The sequence below is a fragment of the Colius striatus genome, chromosome Z (genome assembly GCF_028858725.1).
Source record: "Colius striatus isolate bColStr4 chromosome Z, bColStr4.1.hap1, whole genome shotgun sequence".
Classification (NCBI taxonomy): Eukaryota; Metazoa; Chordata; class Aves; order Coliiformes; family Coliidae; genus Colius; species Colius striatus.
The window spans coordinates 51,508,081-51,533,392 of NC_084790.1; the positions used below are offsets into that span (position 1 = coordinate 51,508,081).

The 25,312-nt window shown below is 43.0% G+C and overlaps 1 protein-coding gene across 2 annotated transcripts in view; it reads right to left on the reverse strand.

Annotated features, from left to right (window-relative positions):
- The window catches only part of TNPO1 (transportin 1), a 79,410-nt gene that overhangs the window by 44,180 nt on the left and 9,918 nt on the right, over nt 1–25,312 (reverse strand). The window contains exons 2-4 of one of the 2 annotated variants that reach the window (XM_062017343.1): nt 15,180–15,371; nt 14,874–14,987; nt 9,981–10,056 (exon numbers count right to left, since the gene is read on the reverse strand). In XM_062017343.1, coding sequence (XP_061873327.1) covers nt 9,981–10,056; nt 14,874–14,978 — 181 coding nt within the window. In that variant the 5' untranslated portion in view covers nt 14,979–14,987; nt 15,180–15,371. Of the gene's footprint in view, nt 1–9,980; nt 10,057–12,750; nt 12,949–14,873; nt 14,988–15,179; nt 15,372–25,312 lie in introns of those variants that run through there. The other variant, XM_062017342.1, reaches the window with a different exon arrangement.

Below are 25,312 nucleotides of genomic sequence, written 5' to 3' on the forward strand. Positions count from 1 at the left end.
ACTCTAAGGACCACATCTACACATCTTTTGAATACTTCCAGGGGTGGTGAGTCAACCGCTTTCCTGGTTAGCCCATTCCAATGCTTGACAACACTCTCAGTGAAGAAATCTTTCCCAATATCTAATCTAAACTTCACCTGGTGCAACTTGAGGTGAATTTCTCTTGTCCTGATCTCTGTAACTTTGAGAAAGAGATCAACACCCACTGTGCCACACAATCCTTTCAGGTAGAAAGCTAAAGTCTCCCTGCAGCCTCTTTTTCCTCAGACTAAAACAACCCCAGTTTCCTCATACCCTCCCCATAAGATTTGTGCTCCAGATCCTTCACCAGCTTTGTTGCCCTTCTTTGGACAGGCTCCACACCTCCATGTCTTTCTTGTAGTGGGCAGTCCAAAACTGTACACAATATTTGAGATGCAGTATCATACACCTTTATACAATTCCATCTTTTATATTATTTTTGGTTTAGAAACTCTTTTTTCCTAGCATGTGGCTACACCAGCGTTCCTACTAGGAACAAAGCCAACAGATCCTCTCCTACTTAAGAGTATTGGTGAAAATAAGACTATATCTAAGAAGCTTTGACATGTGACCATGCTGTCTCTCTTCCAAGACATTTGAAACCCATGTTCAGATTCTTTAGTTTTCAGTTTCTACTTACAACTTCAGACACCCCCCTTCTTTGGGAAGAGAGTAAAATGAAGGGAAACTGGGTGCTTGCCATTTTGGAATGCTTAAAGCTACTCAGACATAAGGTTTGTGAGACAGAAGTACCTCTCATTGGTAGTATATCTACCAACTCAGAGAAGAACATCCATCACTTGAAGCTATGTCAATGCTTCTTCCTTGGAGGTAACAAAATCTAAATTTGTTCTGTGCAATCCATTCTTGCTTGAACAGTCAGTGTAAGCAAAGCAGATAACCTCTCTAAGAAGGGATGGTGTTCCCCAGTCCAATGCTGCAGACTCTATACACAGATGAAGGTAGACTGCAGTTTTTATTGGTACTTATGACTGTCATAGCACTGTTGCTCCTGGAGACCTTTTGAAAGCAGAGGGCATAACTGAGTAAAACCTTCATGTGGTTCTGAAGGTGACAGTTATGTCATTATAGAAGTCAAGAGTTTAAAATTCTTGACAAAAGCAGTATTAATGCTTAGGCATTTACTGATACTAGCATCAAACTCTGGGGTCAAGAGGTGCTTTTATGTAGCTCTTCAGATTATTTTCATTAAAGTCATTCTGTTCTAGAGTTGGACAAAAATACTGTGGGTACTGTTACTGGTGGTATTGAAAAATATTCGACTTTTTTCCTAGTTCCACTTCCCTTTTTTACTTAAATGTGAGAAGTCATAATGGGCATTTAGAGAATCACAGAATGGAAAGGGTTGGAAGGGCCCTTTATAGATCATCCAGTCCAACCCTCCTGCTAAAGCAGGTCCACCTAGACCATGTCACTTGGGAACAAGTTCAGGTAGGTTTTAAAAACCTCCAGAGAAGATGACTCCACATCCTCCCTGGGCAGCCTGTGCCAGGGCTCCCTCACCTGAACAGCAAAATAGTTTTTCCTTATGCTTAAATGGAACTTTGTGTTCCAGCTTTTTTTCACTACTGTTAGTTCTGTCACTGGATACAACAGAAGTGATGCCAATCAGGCATTTGTGACTATTAACGAGATCCCCCTCAGTCTCCTCTTCTCTAGAATAAACAGCCCCAGGTCCCTCAGCCTTTTCTCACAAGGAAGATGTTCCAGTCCCCTGATATCCTGGTGGCCCTGTGGTAGACTCGCTCCAAAAGTTCTCTGTATCTCTTGAGCTGGGGAGCCCAGAACTGGACACAGGACTCCAGATGAGGCCTCACCACAGTACAGTAGAAGGGGACCAGAACCTCTCATGACCTGCTGGCCACACTCTTCTTGATGCATCCCAGGATGCCATTGGCCTTCTTGGCCACGAGGGCACATTGTTGCTTCATGTTTCATTTATTATCAACTAGGACTCCCAGGTCTCTCTCTGCAGAGCTGCTCTTTAGCGAGTTAACCCCCAGTCTGTACTAGTGCATGGGGTTGCTCCTCCCCAGGTGCAGGACTCTGCACTTGTCCTTGTTGGACCTCATGAGGTTCCTCTCTGCTCAACTCTCAAGCCCTTTAAAGGGCTAGATTTGTTTTCACATAACTGATCAGTTAACCAACTGCATGCGCCCAAACACCACAATATAATAAACATGCTAAACCTATGATATCATTCTAATGCCTCACGCCAAGTCTGCTTTCTGAGAAACTACAAAAAGGTGTTGTTGACTTCTAGCAGCCATCACAACCTATATCAGATACCAGAAGCACCTGTAGAAATCCCACCAACACCACCTACCCTTCTTGTAGGAAAGCATCACATTGGGATGCCTGATACTGGCTCTTTAATTACACTTAGATTTGACAGGGGAAACGACCAAACATCATTGACTAGAAGAGTCTGACTTAAAGAAAGCATATAAATAAACATCCCCTGCAGCAGACTACAATCAGCTTGTAAGTTGCACGAAGCAAAAACTTCAAATAGCTAGCTAAATACATACCTTCAACTTACCCCCATAAAAACCACACTTATTGTGATATCAAAACAGATCTTACCCAAGACTATGTAGACTTCAGAGAAAGGCATAGCTAACAAAACCAAAGTTCAATAACTTTAACAATGAAGGGAAAGTCTGAAAACTTCTGACCTTCCTTCCCACAAGCTACTTGAGAGAATATACTTCCCAAGCTTCACTCCCAAAATGCTTAGAGTGAACAGCACTTTTGAAGAACCTCAACCAATGCAATTAAGTACATGAAGGCACTGGGCTATTCAGAGCTCCAAAGCTGCTTGGTAGGACTCCCAGAAAAGTTGAGAGCATGGATCTGCCTTCTACATACACAAGGCTCTTCAGCTGGCTTCCTTCCAAAAGCCTGGAAACAGTATCTCCAGGAGTGTTGAATTGGGTTTATGTGGCAGGGTTTTTGTTAGTGAGCAAAGTGCTACAAGACTGGATCCTGTGAGAAGCTGCCAGACACCTACACAGCTCCAAGTTATACCCACCTCTAGCCAAAGCTGAGTCAATCATTGATGGTAGTTAGCCTTTGTGGGAATATATTTAAAGAAGGGAAAATCTGCGGCAGAGGGAGGCAGTGGGATAGGAGAGAAACAATAACAGAGACACTGAGGTCAGCAAAGAACAATGGGAGGAGATATGCCAGAGCAGACATTCTCCAGCAGCCTGTGGAGGATCCCATGCCAGAGCAGCTGGCTGTGCTCAAAGACAGTCATGAGTCCACAGAAAGCCTATGCTGGAGCAGGCTGCTCCTGAACGGCTGTGCTCTGTGGAAGGGATCCACACTGAAGCAGTGGAGCAGTTCATGAAAAATTGTAGCCTTTGGGAAGGACTGGGATCAGATAAGTTTGGTGAGGACTGTCTCCTGTGGGATCAACTCTACACCAGAGCACGGGAAGAGGGTGAGAAGTTTTTTCCCTGTGGAGGAAGGAGTGGCAGAGTTCATCACCTGTGATGAACTGACCACAATCCCCATTCCCTGCTCCTCTGTGCCACTAGTTGCCAGAAGGTAGAAAAATCAAGAACAAACTGAACCTGGGAAGAAGGGAGGGGTTGGGAAGAAAGTGTTTTCAAGATCTGGTTATATTGGTCCTTATCCTACTGTGGTCTGGTAACAGATTAAATTGATGGGTTTTTTTCCCCAAGTCATGTCAGTTTCACCCATGACCATAACTGGTGAGTGATCCCTCCCTGTCCTTGTCTTAACTCATGAGCCTTTTGTTGTATTTTCTCCTGCCCAGGTGAATTCTCAGATAGCAGCTATAGACTCCTCCAACTCAAGTTTTGTAGATACTGGTTGCAGGTCCACACCTAGGTCCTGAGAATTCTCCCAGACACCTCTAGGAGTGTGTTGGCCTCCTCCGGAGACAGGTAAATTCCCAGGCAGCAGCCTTTCACTCTGTTAAAGTAAGTACTCAAAGACCACTGTGTATGTTGGGGGAAAATTCATGCCTGGTAGATCTCTGGGAATTTTCTCTATGATCAAGAAACTTGTTATTTTTCAAAGTTTTCATTGTACAGACTTTGGAGATAGGGAAAGATGTAACAGATGTCACATGCTGACTCTGGATCAGCAGAATAAGGAGCTCCAAGAAAGCATTTCTGAAGCATTGAATCACATAGCACAATCCATTGAATAACTTCAAAGTTTTTTTCAAGACTTCAAAGAAATAAAGAATCTGTCACTTCTCACACATGGTATGTATGCCACACAACTACTCAGGAGACGTTTTTTCCTTAAATCTACACTAGAGACATGGAAAAGAAGAATTAGCCAGCATATGAGGAAAAAAACATAGATTTTTTTGTGAACTGACAAAATGTATTATCTCATAACTTACTTTCCTTTAAGATACTTATGCATCTTAATTAGTTTATGCATTGATGACCAAAATTCAAGCCAGGCTTAATTTCTTTTTGCAATTCCTTGGCAGTTATATTAGTATATTTAATAACGACATTATGTGGTACAATGGTATTGGGAGAGGATGACAGTGGGGGTGGCAGGGAATGATACGGGACCATTAAAGCTGATGAATCGCTTTTCTGGATTAATCCTACTCATCAAAGACACCTTCCTGAAACTGGTAGCTGGTGGCCTTCTTATTCAGCTTCAAAGATTTTCTGACACTAACATGCCAAGGAAGTTCATAATGGAACGGACTCATGAAAACTGCTGTCTAGATCAAGCTTAAGTTCCACCACTCATGAGAAAACATTCACATCAAACCCACAAGATCACTCTGAATCCCAGTAATAGTTTATAAAAAGACATTTCAAATTCTGTTTGCAGTCAGATTAATTATTAGTGTCATGATTACCAGAAAATAAATCTCCATCTGTGTATACTTCTGCTAGAACAAAAACTTGGAAGGGGAATTGGGGACAGGATGTTCCTCCATAGTAATGTTACATGTCAATGTAAGGCACTCTGAACGACTAAGTCATCACATGATCAAGAGTGCTCTATTTTCAATTGGTTTATAAAAATTCAAAGCATTTTTAAAATAAGCCATCCTTAAAGCCTATGACAAAAGCAGTACTACAGCAGTGTTCTCAATCCCAGTTCGTTCACCTTCACACTAAAATTTCATCTCAAAGATTTTGATCTGTGACTGTGACAGCCTTACATCAGACTATCATCAGCTCACTGTTGAGACCAAAGAATACAGTTCTTGCGTCAGGATGAGGTGAAGAGTCAGTCAATAAAATACAATCCAAGATCAGAATTGCAAAATATAAAAGGTAAATCAGAGAAAGGACATGCATATTTTGGGAATAAGGATGAACAGTCTAAATGTTAATGAAGACTGGTATTGTATTAGTAGTTCTGTTTTCGACACATACAGAGGCAAGTCAAATCTTACCTAAGAAGTGGTAAGCTTTGACATCACTTCTGTTCTTACAATTTTTATAAAAAACATTCATCAACATGCAGGCCATATTAGACCAAGTAGAATGCCACATTAATTCTGCTCCCATATGAAGACAGCTTTCCGTTTTTGGCTCAGAGGTGTGAAGATTACAGTCAAAGAACTGATTCACACAGAAAAAAACCAGCAGGAATAGTCTGCAAAGACTAAGGAGAAACTAAATTGAGAGTTTGCAGAGTTGAACCCAGAAATCTTACCAGAAGGCAACATGGTAGACTTTGCTGATGCAAGGAGACCGTATCATTTCACACAGTATGCTACACAACCTTGTATCAACAAATTATTATGACAGGATGATGAGAGTCATCAATGCTCCCTAACCGACAAACTAAATTTACGTAGATTACTCTTGGTGAACGACAATGCACACCACCTTTTGATAATTTAGTACAAGCAAGATCCACCTCTTTCACAAAATCCAGGACACCGTGTAGGATAAAGCATGGTGTAACTTCATCTTAATAACAAGAAAACATCAAGGAACTGAAAACGTTGTCCTACAAAAGGACAAGATAGATGAATCAAGAGGGATACTATTTCTGTAAGTCTGCTTTAGATAAGAGGAAAAGCTAGATCTTATAAACATCCATTTACAGAAGTTATAAACAAAGCAAGGCTTTGATACAGACCACTTTGGGAATTTCATCATTAAGGCTTACAGTATGAACTATCCATATTATGACACCTACAGGGCCTTCCTCTGACCTGCCTCACGCTTCAGATGTCTAGAAAACTGCCTTAAGGTACCTCAGCTAGAGGCTAGAACTGGCCTTGTCAGGACAGCAAGGAGGCTGAAATCAGGACATTTCTCCTATTTTTCTCAAGGGAACAGAAGCAAAAATGCAAATAAGGAAAGGAGGATTTAGATGCATTAACAAAGAAGGGAAACTGCAGATAAGTGAAGAAAGCAACAGTAGAGGTAAAGCTGATAGTCCCTTGCAGTATTGGACTGTTTCAGTCAACCACACATAAAATAGAGGCAGTGATGTAAGAAGCACACCAACACTCCAGAAAACCCTGTATTGGGTTTGCAGAGTAAGGTTTGGGTAGCAAGGGGGCTACAGGGGTGGCTTCTGTGAGAAGCTACCGGAAGCTTCCCCCACATCCGACAGAGCCAATGCCAGATGGCTCCAAGATGGACCCAATGCTGGCCAAGCCTACCAGTGATGGTGGTAGCACCTCTAGAGGAACATTAAGCAGAGAAAGAAAAGTTACTGTGCAAGAGAAACTTGCAGCCAGGACAGACAAGTGAGAACTTGTGAGAGCAACAACTCTGTGGACACCTAGGCCAGGGCAGAAGGAAGGCAGGATGTGCTTCCAGGCATTATAGCAGAGATTCCTCTGCAGCCCATGGCAGTCCATGGTGAGGCCCTGGCCCTGCGGCCATGGAGGACAGCAGATCCACCTGCAGCCTGGGGCAAACTCCATGCTGGTGTGGGTGGATGTGCCCAAAGGATGCTGTGACTCTGTGGGAATGCCGAGCTGGAGCAAGTTCCTGGCAGAACCTCTGACCCTATAGAGAGAGGAGCCCACACTGGAGCAGGTTTGCTGTCAGGACTTGTGAACCCATAAGGAACTCATGCTGGAGCAGTATGTTCCTGAAGGACTATTTCCCCCATGGATGAGACTCCCACGGAGCAGTTCAAAGAACTGTAGCCCGTGGGAAGGACCAGATTGGAGAAGTTTGTGGAGGACTGTCTGTTGTGAGCGGAATCCCAGACTAGAGCAGGGAAAGTGTGAGGAATCCTTCTCAAAGGGAAGAAGCAAGAGAATCTGGAATGAACTGAATGCAACCCCCATTCTCTGTCCCCCTGTGCCACTGATAAGGAGATAAAGAAACCTAGCAGTAAAATTAAATCTGATAAAGGAAGGGTACAGGAAAGATGTTTTAGGATTTTGTGTTAATTTCACGTCACCCTTCTCTATTCTGACTGGAAATAAATCAAACTAATTTTTCCAAGCTGAGTCTATTTCTGTGTGACAGTAATTGCTCAGTGATCTCTCTGTCCTTATCTCAACCCATGAGCTTTCTATTGCATTTTCTTTCCCCTGTCCAGCTGAGGCAGCAGGGATGACAGAGCAGCTTTGGTGGGCACCTGGTATACAGACAAGGTCAGCTTCCCCCAGTCCTTAACAGAATACAGAAGCCTACAGGATTCTGAGGTCAATTCAGCAGACACCAGAAAAGTAACTCCCCAAAACCAACACTGAGGCAAGGCATTGCCACTACATTATCTGTGAGCCTTTATACTTGCCAAACCAAGAAGGAATAGCTACAGCAACAGGATACCTGAGTAATATTTTTATTTACAGATAAATTGGTAAAACCAAGCTCCTTTCATTCAGGTATTTTTCAGTTAATCTGGACTCCATTTCACTCAAGGAAGGAAGACCTCTCAGCACCATGTCTTCTGGAAAGTATATTGGGAAGTACATTCTAGAGACCTATACCTCAATTCCTTAATGGTCTGGGATCATATTTTATTCCATCGGCCTGCCTACTACTGTCTGTCTTCCAAGACTGAATGCTGTTCTCTTGATCCTTTTTTATATTCTGTGATATTTGTAACATTGGAGGTCATCCAGATTCACAATGCTATCTTTAGAAACGCACACTAGTTTAAAAAAAGAAAAATAAAGGAGGTGCTTAAAGCTAGGGCATGTATACACCATAGCTGCAAGTCAGGCCCTATATTTTCACTGATGAAATGGTACCAGGGCAACACCTGTTTCTAGGAAGACTGAAGCTTAACAAGCTCCACAGAATTTTTAAAACAAAACTGAGAAAACTTACACATACCTGTAGGAGTACCACAATAGACAAGAGACTCAAAACCAGCAAGTCACAAGCATTCAGAAACAGAAGCCTAATGAAGCTAACACTGGAAGGAAAAAGAAGTTATATTTTTTGCAACTTGAAAGTAGTACCTCTGGTGCTAAAACAAAGGAAATTCCCTACAATATAAGGTTTACATAACTAACTTAGAGGCAGGACTCAATGAAAGCTATTTGCTTACAAATAAAAGCAACTTCATTGCAGTAAAATGAGGCTATTTAACACACACTTCAAACCACCATTCAAAATTCCCACATTCAGGAGCTGTCACCCAAATGTATCCTTTAAGCACAGTTTCTTCAGCCGTGGTTTCAATAGTGGCAAAAACTAAATCAGGGGTTAGTCTCATTTGCTATCAAACCAAAATGTACCTGGGTATCATGCAGTCTGATTCAAAACACCTCTTCTTAGAAGTTAACTTGCTACTTCACCCCAAATTGATTGCCCCTCACGTTAACATTCTTCATTTTCCCCTTGGATAAAAGTTTTAAACAACTATTTTGCAATAGTCATCATCCTCTACTACTCATTCAGTTCCAAACAGATTGTTGTGCCTAAACATTAAGTAAAAGAAGACTATTGGATAATCTATGGAGATCTGACGGGAAGAGAGATTCTGGCACATAGCTAAACACGTATCAGTATCTAAAGCCTCAAGGGTGAACAGAAAGAAGGGGAAATTAGCAAGTAAGGGAGTGTTAGAAAATAAATTTGGCAAAAGAGTGGAACACTGTTCACATCACATCCTTTCTGCAGACTCCAGATCCCACTACCAAACTCACTCTTTTTGTTTTTCTGGTAATGTTATAAAACACATGGTGGATCTACACTGGCAACTTGATAAAAAAAAATCAATATCCTGGCTGACTGAGGTCTTGAAATCTCTCTCTCTTAGAAATTAACCCAAACAATCACATTAATTACAAACAAATGTAAAGAAGCCAGACGCACTAAAACAGATCTTGAAATAAATTTCACTGCAGAAGACCTCACAGATCAGTAGCTGTAGCACACTGGAAAGACAAGCATTTCACATATTCTGATCACTACTACGGAACTGTCTGAACTCCATCCAACTGTCAGAGGCTACCCAGTGTGCCATATGTAACCAGTACTAATGTCAGGAACAGGACAACATTAAGTAGTCAGTTGATTTCTAGATGCATTTCACTAGAATTAAGACTTCAGAAGGGAGACTCCAACAGATATTACCTTCATTGTAGCACATGATGTTCAAAATATTTAACAATGTCATTAGTAGGAAGATCATTATCATAACTGAATTGAGCAGCACATTTTATAATGTGTATAACTATGATTCAGTTACTTCAAAATTTCACTGCAGTCTGACAGAGATATGATGCTCCAAGATTTCTGAGATTTCATAGGACATTTAGACTCCCATCTATTTTGAGGCTGAAACTACGAACACTGACAAGTTTTCAGATTTTTTTTTCACAAAGACTCCCAAAAAGATAAATCTGTTCTACATGACTTTGGAGTTAAATCAAACAGCAAACTGACTATAGGCATCAGCTTCCTATTGCTTTCAAATTAAATACAACAATATTTTTTTTAAAAAAGGAAAAAAACCCCAAACCAATCAATATCTTAAGAACTTACCTTCAGATTTCAACTTTGTAAGAACAAAAATCAGGTAGTTGTTGAAATCTGGATACTGATTGAGTTGTTCTAGTTTCTGAAGAGAAAAACTGTTAAGGAAAGCTGAATCTCTACACACAGCATTTATAGCTTTCTGGATACAAAGATTACTAAATGAGTTATGTATTGCTGCAGCACTTCAAGCAGCTGTGACTATAAGTTAACAATATTAGAGTATGATCTAAAAACAGTTTCTGCAATTTTCTTATTACATCAAAAGTATTTAGTTATGGGAAAATCTAAAATAAGAAAGTCTAGGGGCAGACAAAGAAATGAACAGATCCTTAAAAGTATTTCTAAAGTTACTAAAAAAAAGCTTATTCTGTACAATTTTGATGTTTACACTTCAAAGTTAACTAAGCCTAAGGAATACACTGAATCAAAATATTTTTTCCCCCTCTACCACAATAAACGTTTCAGTGTTAAAATACAAAACACATCATTTTGATAAACTATTCATTTTAATATTAGACCTATACTTCTTTATGATGCTTTAAGGAATGAGAAGCTGTTTAACGGTAATGCAGATAATTGTACTAAGGAGTTAATGCTGATCCAGAATGTCATTTAAAAAAAAAAATCCCAAAAAACCAAAATCCACAAAACCCCCAAACCAACACAAAATTACAAAATGCTCATTAACTACAGGAAGCATGACAATGCTTCTAAGCAGCTGTGAAAGTATGTAGTTGTTTTCCATAAAATTTGTCATTATTTCTGCCTCGAATTCCCCAGTATTCTGACACTGCGTGGCACTAATAGGTATTCTGCTCAATAATGTTTTAAGTCAGTGCAGTGTCACTTCCAAGTTACTAAACCTAATAAATATCATCAGTAGGGCAAATAAGCAAGACATTCAACAAAAAGACAGCTTTAGTAATAAGATTATTTGATTCATATGCATTTACTCTACTCATAATTTAGCTAAATCTCTTGAACTGTAGGTTAGGACTTGATGCCCCAGTAATTCCCTTCCAGTTCTACAGGACTCATTTCCTTCAATGACCAACAGCCAGTGTCTCAATTACAAAATCTTAATTTTTAAATATTTAGGCTGTCTGCATCAAGTAGCCACTTTGCTAGAGAAGCCTGGTCTCTTTCTGCTTAATAGAGTAAAGCGTACTTATCACAGCCACAAGCTCCTTTGTTGTGAAACACACAGGAGACAGAATGTAAACAGGAGGATAGGCAGGGTAAGCAAAAATAATATAGAAGACACAACATGGCCCCTAGAAATGAAAATACACATTTCCAAACACTGTTGTCAAAGGTGCCAAGCCAAAGTGCACTTTGAGGAATAGAAAAGAAGTAGGGTGGCACATTTCAAAAATTTCTTCTTACCCAAGCTTCAGAAACATAATCACTGAAACAGTCAGTTAAACATGACTAATAACTGTGAATTCCAACAGATGGCTTATAAGTCATATTTTCTTAACAACTTCATCCACTTTAACTTTTTCCTTTTCACTCCAAGAAATATCTAGTATCTTCATCTGAAAAATATCTGAAGCCTTACCAATTTTTAACTTCGGTAACAAAGGGGTTTTCTGGCTAACCTATACTCCTCCCTCTGTTGTATTTGAATTCTACCAAATGTGCCAGCAGTGTCATAAAGAAAGAGTACAAAGAATCAACACACAGGTTCACACATATATTTTACAAAAAAAATGCCAGTGAGCTAAGAGTACTTTAAATTTGAAACCATGAATCATCAGTCTGCTTACACATGCTACAAAGTAGCATTCTAGAATACATCAGCCATCACAGACTTTTTGTGGAAACCATCTCCAACGACTTTTCTCCTTTCCTTTTTACAAGTTGTATTAGAAAGTTTTCCAAAACTGATGTTTAATTCAACGGTAAAAATGCAACACTCATTTAACGTTTACAGGCCAAAATATGAGGACCTACTTGAACACACAGCTTTTAAAGGGAATTTGAAACATCAGTTAACAGAACTCTGTTCAATTTCTACCCAAGACAGACAGCATCACCTATATTGCCCATCCCACATTGTCATGGTTTGACATGACAGTCATTTCTGGTAAGGGGGAAGGGACTGTAAAGATGGCTCCTGAAAGAAGTTGCTCGCAACTCTCCCCAGCTCTGAGCCAGACCCACTGCTGGGGCTGAGCCAACTAGACGCCTCCACAATCACTTTTTAAGAAGCCAGAAGAGGAAGTTTCTTCCTCCTTCTCTGTCCCTTCTTTTGTGGCTGGAAGCGGTGCAAGGAGTGGGAAGAGTGAGAGAAACAACCATTTGGACTCCAAAGTCAGTGAAGAAAGAGATGAGAATGTGTGCTGGAGCAGACACTCCCCTGCATTCTATGGAGTGGACTGGTGAAGCTGAGATTTGTTTTCACTTTGCTAAAGATCCCGCATCAGCAGAGATTTATCTGGATGATGACCCCGAATCAGGGGCAGAGATGCATTCTGCTAAGAACCCTGAGCCAGGGGCAGAGATTCACTTCATTAAAAGCCCTGAGACAGGGGTAGTGATTTTCTTCATTAAAATTATGGCCAGGAGAGGCCATGTCCCGAACGAGGGACCCCGTATCACTATGTCCGGAGTAGGCTGTGTCCCAAAGAAGGGACCCAATATTCACAAAAGCTTTAATTGTGGGGAAGAACTCATGACAAAGAAGCTCATTAAACTTATGCCCAGAAGAGACCATGTCCCATGGAGGGACCCTGTATCTTCAGAAACTGCAACCATGGTGAAGAACCCTCACCAGAGATATTCACTAATGACTTCATCCCATGTGAAGGGCCCTGTATTGGCAGAAGCCGCAGCTGTTGGGAAGAATCCACACCAGAGAAGTTCATTAAGGACTGTGTCGAGGGGGAGGGATGCAAGGACTCGTCCTCATCTGAGAAGAGAGAAGCGGTAGAGCCCATCTGTGAGAGACTGACCACATCCCCCATTCCCTGCCCCCTTGATCCATTGAGGGGGGAGGAGGTAGAGATATCCAGAGCAGTGAGCTGGGCCTGGGAAGAAAGGAGGGATGGGGGAGGGAGATCTTAAAGTGCTGGTTGTAATTTTCTCATCATCCTACTCCCTTTTTGCTTGTATTCTGTTCTGTTTTTTGTAGGTAGTAGAATAAACTTTCCTACTTTCCTCTCTAAGTTGAGTACTGGAGTCAGTTTTGCCCAGAACTGTAATTGGCAGCGAGCCCTCCCTGCCCTTGTCTTAATCCACAACAATCTTGCTTATCTTTTTACTCCCATTTTGCTGGGGTCTCTGCCATCCTAATGAGGCACTGAGTCTCATGAATGGGGGGCACCGAGTGAGAGACTGTCATGGTGCTTCTGTGCTAGCTGGGCCAAACCACAACACACGTATACCCTGCTATTTTTCTATACTCTTATTTCTATATTCTTCCATAAAAATGTTATTAAGTTATCCGAAGCAGAGCTCTAAAACATATTTTTACATTAAAACTGCACTAGAAACATTGCTGCTATAAACATTTTGTGTTTTAAATAGGAAAAAGCACCAGTTTAAGTTTAGCGTATTATCAGAACACTTTAATGAGCCAGATACTTCTGTTTACGATTTTTCAGAGGAAGCAATAGCTGCAAGATGATTAAGATGAAAACTACCTTCACCCTTCAGGTAAGAACAGAGCCTTCCTAAGCTTGATCACATGTTATGAAAGCTCAGAACTGGGGCAAATTTGGCTTCAAGCTAATCTCTAAAAAGAATGTAAATATATATATACACACACATACCCCTGCCTTAAATAAATTCTGTTGCTTTCTGTGAAGACCTTCAAGTAAATGGTTTAAATCCAAAGGGATCAACATGATAAAATTCATATTCTTCACAGAATTTCAGGATATTTTAAATCACTTATATGGCTAGCTCAAGGAGCAGGAGATGACAGATGAATGCTTTATTTATCATGTCTATGCTTCTGTTATTCGTAATTTAAAATCTTGTTCTCCATCTTTATTCCTTAAAACCTTGCTATTTAATCATTTCTACATTCAAGAGAGACTTCAGGGGGTAAAGAACCCAACAATCCAAACCACTAATGCTGAGTGCGCTGCAAAGATACATAGATTTTCCCTTTCCCATGAATTTTAACGACTGCAACGAGCCGTATTTCAGGCTCAGGCTTCTAGGCAAGCGAAAGCATCTTCACAACATCGTGAAGTGTCAAAGCCTGCCGAACAACGAGGCCGTGCAGGCAGCAGCTCTGCCAGGGCACTCCCCCCACTAGCCACGGCTCTTGCCTCGAATCCCAGCTCCGGATTACCTCAGGAGACCCTCCTCGCCCCCTCGGGGCGATAAAGTACTAGGCGAACGCACCGCCCGCTCAGCCCCGCCGGCCACGGGGCACCCCCGGCCCCTCAGCGGGATCCGGCAGAGCGACGGCCGCGCTCCCGCCCGCCGTGGCTCGGCCCTGGGCCCTGGCGGCGGCTCAGCGTACGGGAACTCGGGAGAGTGGCAGATACCGGCGGAGCCGCGCTGCACCAGCACCTGTGCTTTAAAAAGAAAAAAAAAAACACGAACCAAAAAAAACCCAAACAAATCACCAACTCCAAAACCCACATCTGGCCCTTGGCTCCAGACTTGCAACAGGTGCTCGGGTCCCCGCAGGAGGAAGGCCGCTCTGCGGCCCACAGGCCGTTGCAGTGGTTTAAACGCCGCGCCACAACCGCCCGCTCCGGCGGAGGCTCGGCCCACCGCGCTATGGCAGTTCGCCGCGAAGGCCCAGTCGCTGCCGCAACGCCGGCCTGCTGCTGCGCAGGCCGCACTCCCCCGCCCGCCGGCCCCGGCCTCGCCGGCGCCCGCCCGGCCCCGCGCCGCCCGCCCCACCCGTGCGGCGCAGGCCTCGGTCAAGGATACTTGTTGCACGGCTCTCTGCGTGGTTGTGTCGGGGGACTGGGACTCCTTCAGTAGCTGCAGGATCTGCTGGAGTCCCTGCTCGTCGGGCTTCCACTCGTACTCCATCTTGGTTTGCTGGAAAACAGCAGACAACGGGCGGCCGCGGTTAGCGGCGCAGAAGGGCCCAAGGCGGAAAGGGTGGAAGGCCGAAGGAGGGGGCACGGCGGCGTCTGGCCCGCTCTGGCGCTCACCCCCACATCGTGCACCCCGCCAGCGCCCCAAAAACCGCCCGGCCCCGCACCGGAGAAGCGGACGGGCGATACTGACCTGCTCCCACCGTCGCCCGCCGTGCTTCGCACCGAGCCGACTGAGTCACAGCGAATTTGTAATCTGGCCCGAAGAGCCGCCTCGCGTCCTCCTGGGTCCTAGCGCCGGGCACGCCTCTGCCCGCCCGGGCCGCCTGGGGCCCGCCGGCGCCGCCGTCAGCCTTTCACCGGTGCGTCCCACACCGTCAGGAGCCTGGAGACGACAAAACGCGAGTACCTCAGTCTTGGCCAGTCGGTTTGACTGGCCCCCGCCTCAGCCACCCACCAGAGAACACAGAGCAGCTGCCATGGGCGAGGGGCGAACTGGCGCTCCCGCCCTGGCCTCCCGGCAGAGCTGCAGCTGCGCAGCCGCGGCGCTGGCAGAGCGGGGCGGCTGCCGCCCACGAAGAAGCGGGGCTGCGAAAGCAGATCTAGGACCCAGGAACGTGGTGCCTGCCTTGCTGTCTGCTGTCCTTCTACGTGCTTTGCTTCTGCTGAACAGATCTCTGAAATTCCCAATTCCACGTGTAAAGAGGGAACAGGATCTACCCAAGAAAGGCGGGAGCCGGTGAGGGGGAGTGGAATGGACTCAAACTGCTTTAAATACCTAAGCGTATCTTTACCCTTGGCCTCAAAATATATCAGGGGAGATCTCAGGTCAGAATTAGCAATTTAGATACATCTATACATATGTATCTATGTAATACATATGGATTACATACATATCTATATAGAGCTATTTTTTATATCTTATGCGAATGCACAAAGGAAGACCTTAAAAATTGCTTACAGATGGTCTAAAATATGAAGATTAAAAATTTCTTAAAATACTTTGGTTTTTTTACAGCCTTACTTTTAGTCATTGTGTTTGTAAACATCTCGCTAGTGAAAACCAGTTTCACTTTCTGCTGCACTACAGAACTCAGTATTGAGAGCCAGACACCACAGCCTTAACTACAGTTCAGAGGCACTGAAGCCCAGGAGCATTAGTGATTCTAATAGGTGTGTCCTAGGTAATTTGCGATTTGTGGCTTTGTCTCAGCTCCCCAACAATGACAGTCAGCTGTCCAGTCTCAGGTGCTAAGAAGTGTTGTAAGCCAGCTTTCCTTCTATTTCTATGAGCCACTAACCTTGAAGATGAAAACAAAATCGGTACTGCACAGTCTCCAGCAAGACAACAAAAGAAAACATCACAAGCAACAAGATGGACAGTGTACTTATAATATCTACATATCTGGATAATGAGGACAGTGGATGAAGGCAAGCTTTCACACTAGAATAAAAAGCAGAAGACAGCTAAATAGCAGCAAAGTATGCAGCACAACACATAAAAGAACAAAAACAGCTTACCAAAACAGCACATGAAATGCTATGTTTTTCTTAAACTCTTCTATTTAAGCAATTGCCATAGTTATAGGGTTGCTAGAGAGACAGACTACTAAAACAGCACTCCTCTGGTGAGCTTATCACACTGAAATGTCTACAAGATCATGTCAGTAAGGCAGGTTCGTAAAGGTGTGCTAACAGTTACTAGCAAAGGATGAGCACAAAGTTTATATGAGATTTTTGTTATCAGAGTGAATTTCTTCTAGTTTCCCCCTCTTATAGGTAAAGTGTCACAAAACAAAGCACGTGGGCCCAGGCCATTAAAACTGATGTTCACTGTACAGGCAGGAGAGCTCTCCATAGTGGTACTTGCAGATGAAAGCTGAAGTCCAGCATGCCAAAGAAGTGCTAATTTGGGCCTCATTCCTCCTGTCTGTTGTGTCTGCTGCATTACAGGGAAGGTTCTAGAAACTTGATTGTCTTTGAGACTTCTAGCCTACTGTTATGTCTGCCTGAACTTGACTACAGCTTCAGAAGTTACTGTTCAGAAATTGTGACACAAGGATTACTTTTTTCTAATTTTATCAGGAAACCAAGTGCACTACACAAAAACAACATTAAATATGGGAAAGAGGAAATAAATCAGAAAGGAAGGCTGAAAGACAGAACAGGAAAAAGCAGGAAGATAAGCAGGTCATGGATCCATAACTAAGAAAAACATAGGTTTCCTTACCATTAATGTGACTAGAATTAAATCCTGGTAAGATCTTTGTGCAGTGGGTAGGAGAGGAAAAGGCCTACAAATTGAGTATGAATGGCAGCATCTACAATTAGTGGGAACATCTAAATACTTTAAGTGATAAAGAGAGGTTCCTCCTTAGGTTCCATACAGAATCCTTTGCCACTGAGTACTACTCAGCATATTTAGAAATCAAAGAAGATATTTTCATAGAATGGTAGGGTTGGAAGGGACTATCGTGGTTTGGCCCAGCTAGCACAGCAGGACCATGACAGTCTGTCGCTCGGTGCCCCCATTCACCCACACCCTCGTTAGGATGGTGGAGGACTCAGCGAAATGGGAGTAAAAAGATAAGCAAGGTTGTTGTGGATTAAGACAACGACAGGGAGGGCTCGCTGCCAATTACGGTTCTGGGCAAAACAGACTCCAGTACTCGACTTAGAGAGGAAAGTAGGAAAGTTTATTCTACAAGAAACAGAACAGAATACAAGCAAAAAGGGAGTAGGATGATGAGAAAATTACAATCAGCACTTTAAGATCTCCCTCCCCCATCCCTCTTTTCTTCCCGGGCCCAGCTCACTGCTCCCAATATCTCTACCTCTTCCCCCCTCAATGGATCAAGGGGGCAGGGAATGGGGGATGTGGTCAGTCTCTCACAGATGGGCTCTACCGCTTCTCTCTTCTCAGATGAGGACGACTCCTTGCATCCATCCCCTGCTCTGATACAGGGTCCCTCCCTCTGGACACAGTCTTAAACAAACTTCTCTGGTGTGGGTTGTTCCCAACAGCTGCGGCTTCTGCCGATACAGGGTCCCTCACACGGGACACAGTCCTTGGTGAATATCTCAGGGATGGATTCTTTGCCATGGTTGCAGTTTCTGCAGTTACAGGGTCCCTCTCTCAGGACAAGGCCTCTTCTGGGCATAAGTCTAATGAGCTGCTTTGTCATGGGTTCCTCCCTACAGTTACAGCTGTGGATATTGGGTGCCTTCCTTGGGACACAGCCTGCTCCGGCCATAGTGATAAAGGGACATGGCCTCTTCTGGCCATAGTCACTGTCCGTGGCTCAGGGCCTTTAATGAACTGAATCACTGCCCCTGGTCTGGGGCCAGCTTTAGCAAAATGAGTCTCTGCCCTTGATATGGCATCTTTATCAAAATGAGTCTCTACCGCTGATGTGGGGTCTTTAAAGAAATGAAAATAAATCTCAGCTTCACCAGTTCTCTCCACAGAATGCAGGGGAGTCTCTGCTCCAGCACACCTCCTCCTCTCTTTCATCACTGACCTTGGAGTCCGCATGGTTGTTTCTCTCACTGTTCCTACTCCTTGCACCACCACCAGCCAGAAGGAAAAGAAGGGGTAGAAGAAGGAAAGAAGATGGAGGAAGAAACCTCCTCTTCCGGCGTCTTCTTAAAAAGCGATTGTGGAGGCATCCAATTGGCTCAGCCCCAGAAGTGGGTCTGGCTCAGAGCTGGGGAGAGTTGCAAGCAACTTCTTACAGGAGCCATCTTTACAGCCCCTTCCCCCTTACTAGAAAAGGCTGTCATGTCAAACCATGACAGGGACCTTTCAAGATCATCCAGTCCAACCCCACTGCCAAAGCAGGTCCACTTAGATCAGGTCACATAGGAACATGTCCAGGTGGGTCTTGAAGACTTCCAAGGAAGGAGACTCAACCCTTCTGGGCAGCCTGTGCCACTGCTCCCTCACCCTCACAGTGATTTTTTTTTTTTCCTAGACACCTTCTCTTCTTGGTCTGATCACTAACTTTAGGTTACTCTTACAATCTTTAATCCTTTGAATTCTGAACAGAAGCAGAAGAGGGGAAATAATTTAACTGGTCAAGAATAAAACTTCAGATGGAAAGCAAGGAACACGATAGAAAAAAAGGAGAAAATTGTTTCTGTTTGTGCCTCTTTGTTTTCTACGATGTGTTTCCCTCAAGCAAGAATTTTCTGGGGTAGAAAGGAATTTAGGATCAATTTTAAACAACATACTAGGTGAGAGAAATTAAAGCTATCATTCAAAATATGAGATGGCCTTGAATGGGTTTTTCCCACTTAAACACTAGAATGCACCTGAAATAAATTTGAAGCACTTTACCCATATAGGTCATGAAGACAAAAATTCAGTGAAGATAGGAGCCTTGCACAAAATGCCAAGGCTAGTTTATGATTTATCAATTATCTAAGCTTCAGATGTACTAGCTATAATCCACTGGTATCACAACAATGCGTAACATTAAAAAAATCACACACACACCCCCCATCCCAATCTATACCTTCAATACATTTTTCTCTCCACAAAGCTTGCTATGTTCTGCTCAAGTATCTACAAAATCATCCAGCATGTCAAAGGAAAATACATTCTAAGACATCTAGTGCAGTCTTCATGAGTTCAGACATATGACAAAAGATTAATATTTATTACATAATGATTTATTTGAGTAGTCTTTGGAAGATAGTTTGATGCTGTGAAGCACCAGACAGGTTACTGAGGAGACACGGAAAGACATTCTAAAAGCATTTTCTGCCCATGACTGAAGATTTCTGCTATTCCAGAGCAGACTGGTTATTACAATAGAAGGATTATTTTAAACAGAAGTCTGAGTAAACTTCAGAAAAAAATATTTTTAAGATGGGATCTTAATATTACATTTGTGGAGAGTCATAAAAAAACATTAGCTATAAGAGGATGTAAGCTTAGTACTGATGCTAATGCAACAATAAAACCCATTTAACTGTTGCATATGCAATTCTGTTGAACACAGAACTTCATAGTAAGATTTGTACAAATGGTGTTAAGCTTCCAAATGCAGGAGTGGAATCTTTCTGGTAACTATGGTCACAATAAACATTTTTTTAAGAGTTTTTGAATGTCTGAGGATGACAAGAGGCTAAGACAGTACCAAGAGGAAATCCACCTAAGAGAAGGTAAGAAAAATCCAACATCATCGAATGTGCAATGTCAAGCCTTGGACTAAAGTTTAGTTTTGTGGAACGTACCAATCTAAAAACTTGCTTCACCTCCATCCTGGGAAAACTGATGAAATTACTTATCCTGGGTACTGTCTCCAGGCATTAAAAGAACAAGAGGGTCATTAGTAGTAGTCAACATGGTTTTACTAAGGGGAAGTCATGTTTGACCACCCTGATAGCTTTTATGAAGATGTAACCAGGTGGATAGATGGTGGTAGTGCAGTGGATGTGGTTTATCTTCATTTCAGTAAAGGATTTGACATCATCTCCCACAGCATACAGCAGCAAAACTGAGAAAGTGTGGGCTGGATGATCAGGTTGTGAGGTGGATCGTTAACTGGTTGAAGAAGGCAGAGTGTTGCAATCAATGGAGCAGAGTCTAGTTGAAGGCCTGTATCTAGTGCAGTCCCTCAGCGGTCAGTGCTGGGACCAGTATTGTTCAATCTATTCATTAATGACCTTGCTGAGGGAACAGAGGGCACTGTCAGCAAGTTTGCTGATGATACTAAACTGGGGGCAAAGGCTGACACACCAGCAGGCTGTGCTGCCATTCAACAAGACCTGGACAGGCTGGAGGGTTGGACAGAGAGAAATCTAATAAAATTCAACACGGGCAAGTGTAGAGTCTTGCATCTGGGAAGGAAGAACCCCAGTGTCAGTACTGGTCAGTGTAGGCCAAAGGGACCTGGGGGTCCTGGTGGACAGCAGGATGAGCATGAGCCAGCAATTTGCCCTCGTGACCAAGAAGGCCAAGGGCATCCTGGGGTGTATTAGAAGAGGGGTTGTGAGTAGGGCAAGAGAGGTTCTCTTCTCCCTCTACTCTGCTGTAATGAGACCACATCTGGAATGTTGTGTCCAGTTCTGACCCCCTCAGTTCAAGGACAGGGAGCTGCTGGAGAGACTTCAGTGCAGGGCCACCAACATGATGGTGTGGAACATTTCCCTTATGATGAAAGGTTGATGGAGCTGGGGCTCTTCAGCTTGGAGGAGACTGAGGGGTGATGTCATGGTTTAGAGAGAAGCCAGTTGGTAACAGGGGGAGAGGGTTGCAGTGAAGACCTGGTAAAGACTTCTCAGACTTTCTCCTGGCTCTTGGGCTCAGACTCACCTCCAGCCTGGATGGGCCCATCTGGCACCTCTACCATCACTATTTAAGGATGGGAATTTGAAGTGCTTGGGAAGAGATGGAGGAGTGGTACAAGATGGAGGCAACCATGTAGACCCCACAGTCAGACGAGGAAGGAAGGAGGAGTGACAGACCAGAGACCCCTCTGCAAATTGTGGCGTGAACAAAGCTGTGCCCTGAAACCCATGGAGGGCCATGGCAGGACTGAGAGCCACCAGCAGCTCTGGGTGAGTGCGCCCTGACAGTTAGGAGACCGTGTGAAGAGGCAGCCATGGCACAGGCCGTGCTGGAGAGCCTGCAGGCTGCAGAGCAGACCCACACAAGAAGTGGAGAGGAGCTGCAGCCTTTGGGATGAATGCACAGCAGAGTGGCCTGTGCAGGGCTGCCAAGTGTGTGAGGGACCCCACGGAGGTGCAGGGAGCAGCCATCAGGAATAGACTGACTGAAACCCCCATTCCCTGTCCCCCTGAGCCATTCAGTAAGGGAGGAGAAAAAGACACTGGGATCAGGGCTCTGAGCCCTGGAAGAGCGGAGGGGAAGGGAGAAGGTGGTCTTAAAGGGCTGGTTCTGCTCATTATCATTGTACTACTCTGTGTTGTTTTCTGGTTTGTTATGTTTTGGGGGTTTATGGTTATGCTTTGGCTGGTGCTGGATTAAATTATTTTTTGTTTTCTTCCCCAAGCTAAGTAGCTTTGTCTGGGACCATAAGTGGCAATTAAGCCCTCCCTGCCCTTTAGTCTGTGGTATGTGAGTGCAATTATGGTCTTTTGTCCCTGGATGGGCCTAAATCACAAGAGGTAACCTCATTAATGTTTACAAATATGTAAAGGGAGGGTGTCAGGAGGATGGAGCCAGGCTCTTCTCAGTGATGGTCAATGACAGGACAAGCAGCAGGGGGTACAAGCTGGAACATAAGAGGTTCCAAATAAATACATGGAAGAATTTCTTCACTGTGAGGGTGACAGGTCACTGAAACAGGCTGCCCACATGGGTTGTTGAGTCTCCTTCCCTGGGGACATTCAAACCCATTTGGATGAGTTCCTGTGTGACCTACTCTAGGTGGTCTTGCTCTGGCAGGGCTGGTTGGACTAGATGATCTCTCAAGGTCCATTCCAAACCTTAAGATTCTGTGGTAGGGTTAGGATTATCTTTGAAAAAAAAAAAAACCTTTTTTTTCTTCTGTCTATGGATAGACTTTCTTCTGTCTGTAAGGAGAAATCTGACAGCAACATTCCACGCAGCAAATAAGGGATTTCAGATACTATAATTTCCGATTTGGGTAGAGTTAATTCTGTGAATGATTATGTGAATTAATTGTCAATTCCTACTGTCACTCATTACCTGCAGCTGGTAGGTCTAGGATAAAGAAGCTGAAAAAAATAAGAGAAATTATTTTAGCTTCCCATTCTCTTGGGACAATTCTAGCTGTAATTTGTTTTTGTCTTATGTTGCTTATCATACTAGAAATTGTGTATATGTGTACAATTGATCCCACAGAACAAGACTTCTTAATGAAGCCAAATTAAAATTTCTTGGAACACTGGACATTTCAATATTGGAGGCAAATAAATCTGTAATGTCATTTGCTCTCCATGGAACATCTACTTGATGATAGACTTATTCTGAGAGTACCTACAGTTATTATAATGTACCTGCTTGGGAAGTCTGCTATGCTGTTGCCTCTGAGAAAAGACGAGATGTTCTGCTCATCCTTGTTATGGTACCATTGTCCCCAGTTCCATGGTTTGTTTTCTGAAAATTGCTGAGCAGTATTTCGTTTTGCACATAAACTCTGTAAAAGCTTGCACTGTGGAAACCCACTGAGCAGGTGAAAGAGTTCACATGACAACCTAACAGCCTGTAATTTCACTCCTGACAGAAATATAGTCCTTCTTTATTTAATGAATACCTCTACTCCTCATGCATCCAATGAACACAATGGAAAGAGTATAGCCATATAGTTTCCATATACATGAAGGTGCAAAATCACCGTACTGTTGCAGATAAAATGGATGACGGGCCACAGCATGTACTAACAGTTAATGTTCTGTAGAAGACTTAATGCAGGTTAGGTTTACAAACATCTACACATAGCACAAACACATACAAGACAGAACTGAAAACCCAGTCTATTGCTGTTGTTGGTTTCAATTAGAGAGATGACATTACCAGCTGCAGAGACAAACACCTGTTAAATTTTCACCAAGCTGGAAATCATCAGAAGTGCTCTGAATTCTGCTCTGACAGGATAACACACTGTTCTTCTAAAAGTCCAACTAACTGAACAAGCGGCAGACATAATGCAAAACTGAAAAGATCTCTCAATTTAAAATGCCTCTGGTCAACTAACCTTCTGGATAACATTTGGATGCATCAGCTCTTCAAACTTGTTGTTATTTCATTTCCACAGCCAGAGATTCCAAGTGGAAAGATGGTGCGTTGATAATGATTTGCCCTACTATAATCACACATACTAGATATTAAAATGACAATACATGTTCTTAATGCAAGCAGTCATAATCTGAAACTGAATGGAGGACTCTTTGAGAAAATCACCACCTCCCAAATTTGCAACAAGATTTCAGATCTATTGGCAGAAGTCTAAAACAGCAAACCTCAACCCTCTGCCTTTTTTTTCCCCTCTAGGATGCAAGCTTCTTTCTCCGAATTCAAGAGTAATTTAATTAGCTCTCCCACATGAAGCATATGAACCTCTCTAATTGCCTAACATGAGAGAGATTTTTGAAGGCATGGAAAGCAAATATTAACTAAGGACTGAGAAGTGAAACTGGAATGCTCTCCCCTCGGTGACAAAACCCACTCATTACCGTAACACGTTCTGAGGACATAAGTGGGTATTCAAAGGCAGGAGTCATTCTTGAGGGTCCAGAATCTTATTTAGATCTTTACTGTCAATTTTCATATCTGAAATCCAGGATGTGCTTTTTACCAGATTAAAAATCTTTCCATCAATATTAGTGTCAGGTGCATATGAACCCTACTCAACTCCCTATTTAAGTACACAGTAAAGTTTCTTTCCCTTAGCTGTAGGAGCCAAAGTAACTGGTGTCTGCTGCAGGATTTTGGCTGAACTTAAGTTTCTGTAACTGAAGATTCAGGCAGCCCCAAGGCAGAGATAAAACCAAAATGACACACAGTTTTTGAATTTGTTCCTCATTATTAGATCAGAGTTGAGATTTTTTGAAAATACCAGAGAAAAACAGCAGGTATCTGAAAAAAGCAACATCCATGGATGAGAATGACATGACTGTGAGAAGAGAGATGAGGGTCCCTGAAATTCTAGCATCTACTTTCATTCAGTTATGAACTCAGCTTTGTCAACTAAAGGAGTTTAGTAAAAACAAAGATACCAAGAGATGCGAGATTCCTGTCTCCTCTTACTGCATGTTTGAGAAAGTGGTCCTAGCTCCTGCAAACCTTGGAAAGAAAGTCATAGAATGAGAGACTTCACAGTGCCTGTTCCTCTACCAATGCCTCAGCTGTGACAGTGCCTTTGTGGGAGACCTGATGGTGTAGGCATGTGGAAAATGTCTCCTTTTTCAAAAGCTTTCAGAGAGGAAACAATCTCCTGCTCCAACAATAAAGAAGAAATACACCACAGTGAATGTGGAGGACAGTGCAATATGTCATGAGGTAGTGACAAATTTGGGGAAGTTATCGGACCTGAAGAGTGCATTGCTGCTTTAAAATTCATTCATAACTATTGAAAAAAAAATCTAAGTAAGTGGCAATCTGGTTTTAAGCTAACTTTGCAAAATTACACCACGATGAACCAGAATACATCCCCCGATCTCTAACTGTAGCCAATACATATTTTAATAAACCATCCAACTTTAATGCAAAATATGTGTAAATCACTTATATATCCACCATAAAACAGTTCACCAGGTTAAATGCTTTTCCTTTGTACAACACCGTCTTAATAATCATAAACAATAATTATTCAGTATCTTTGGTCTATTTTA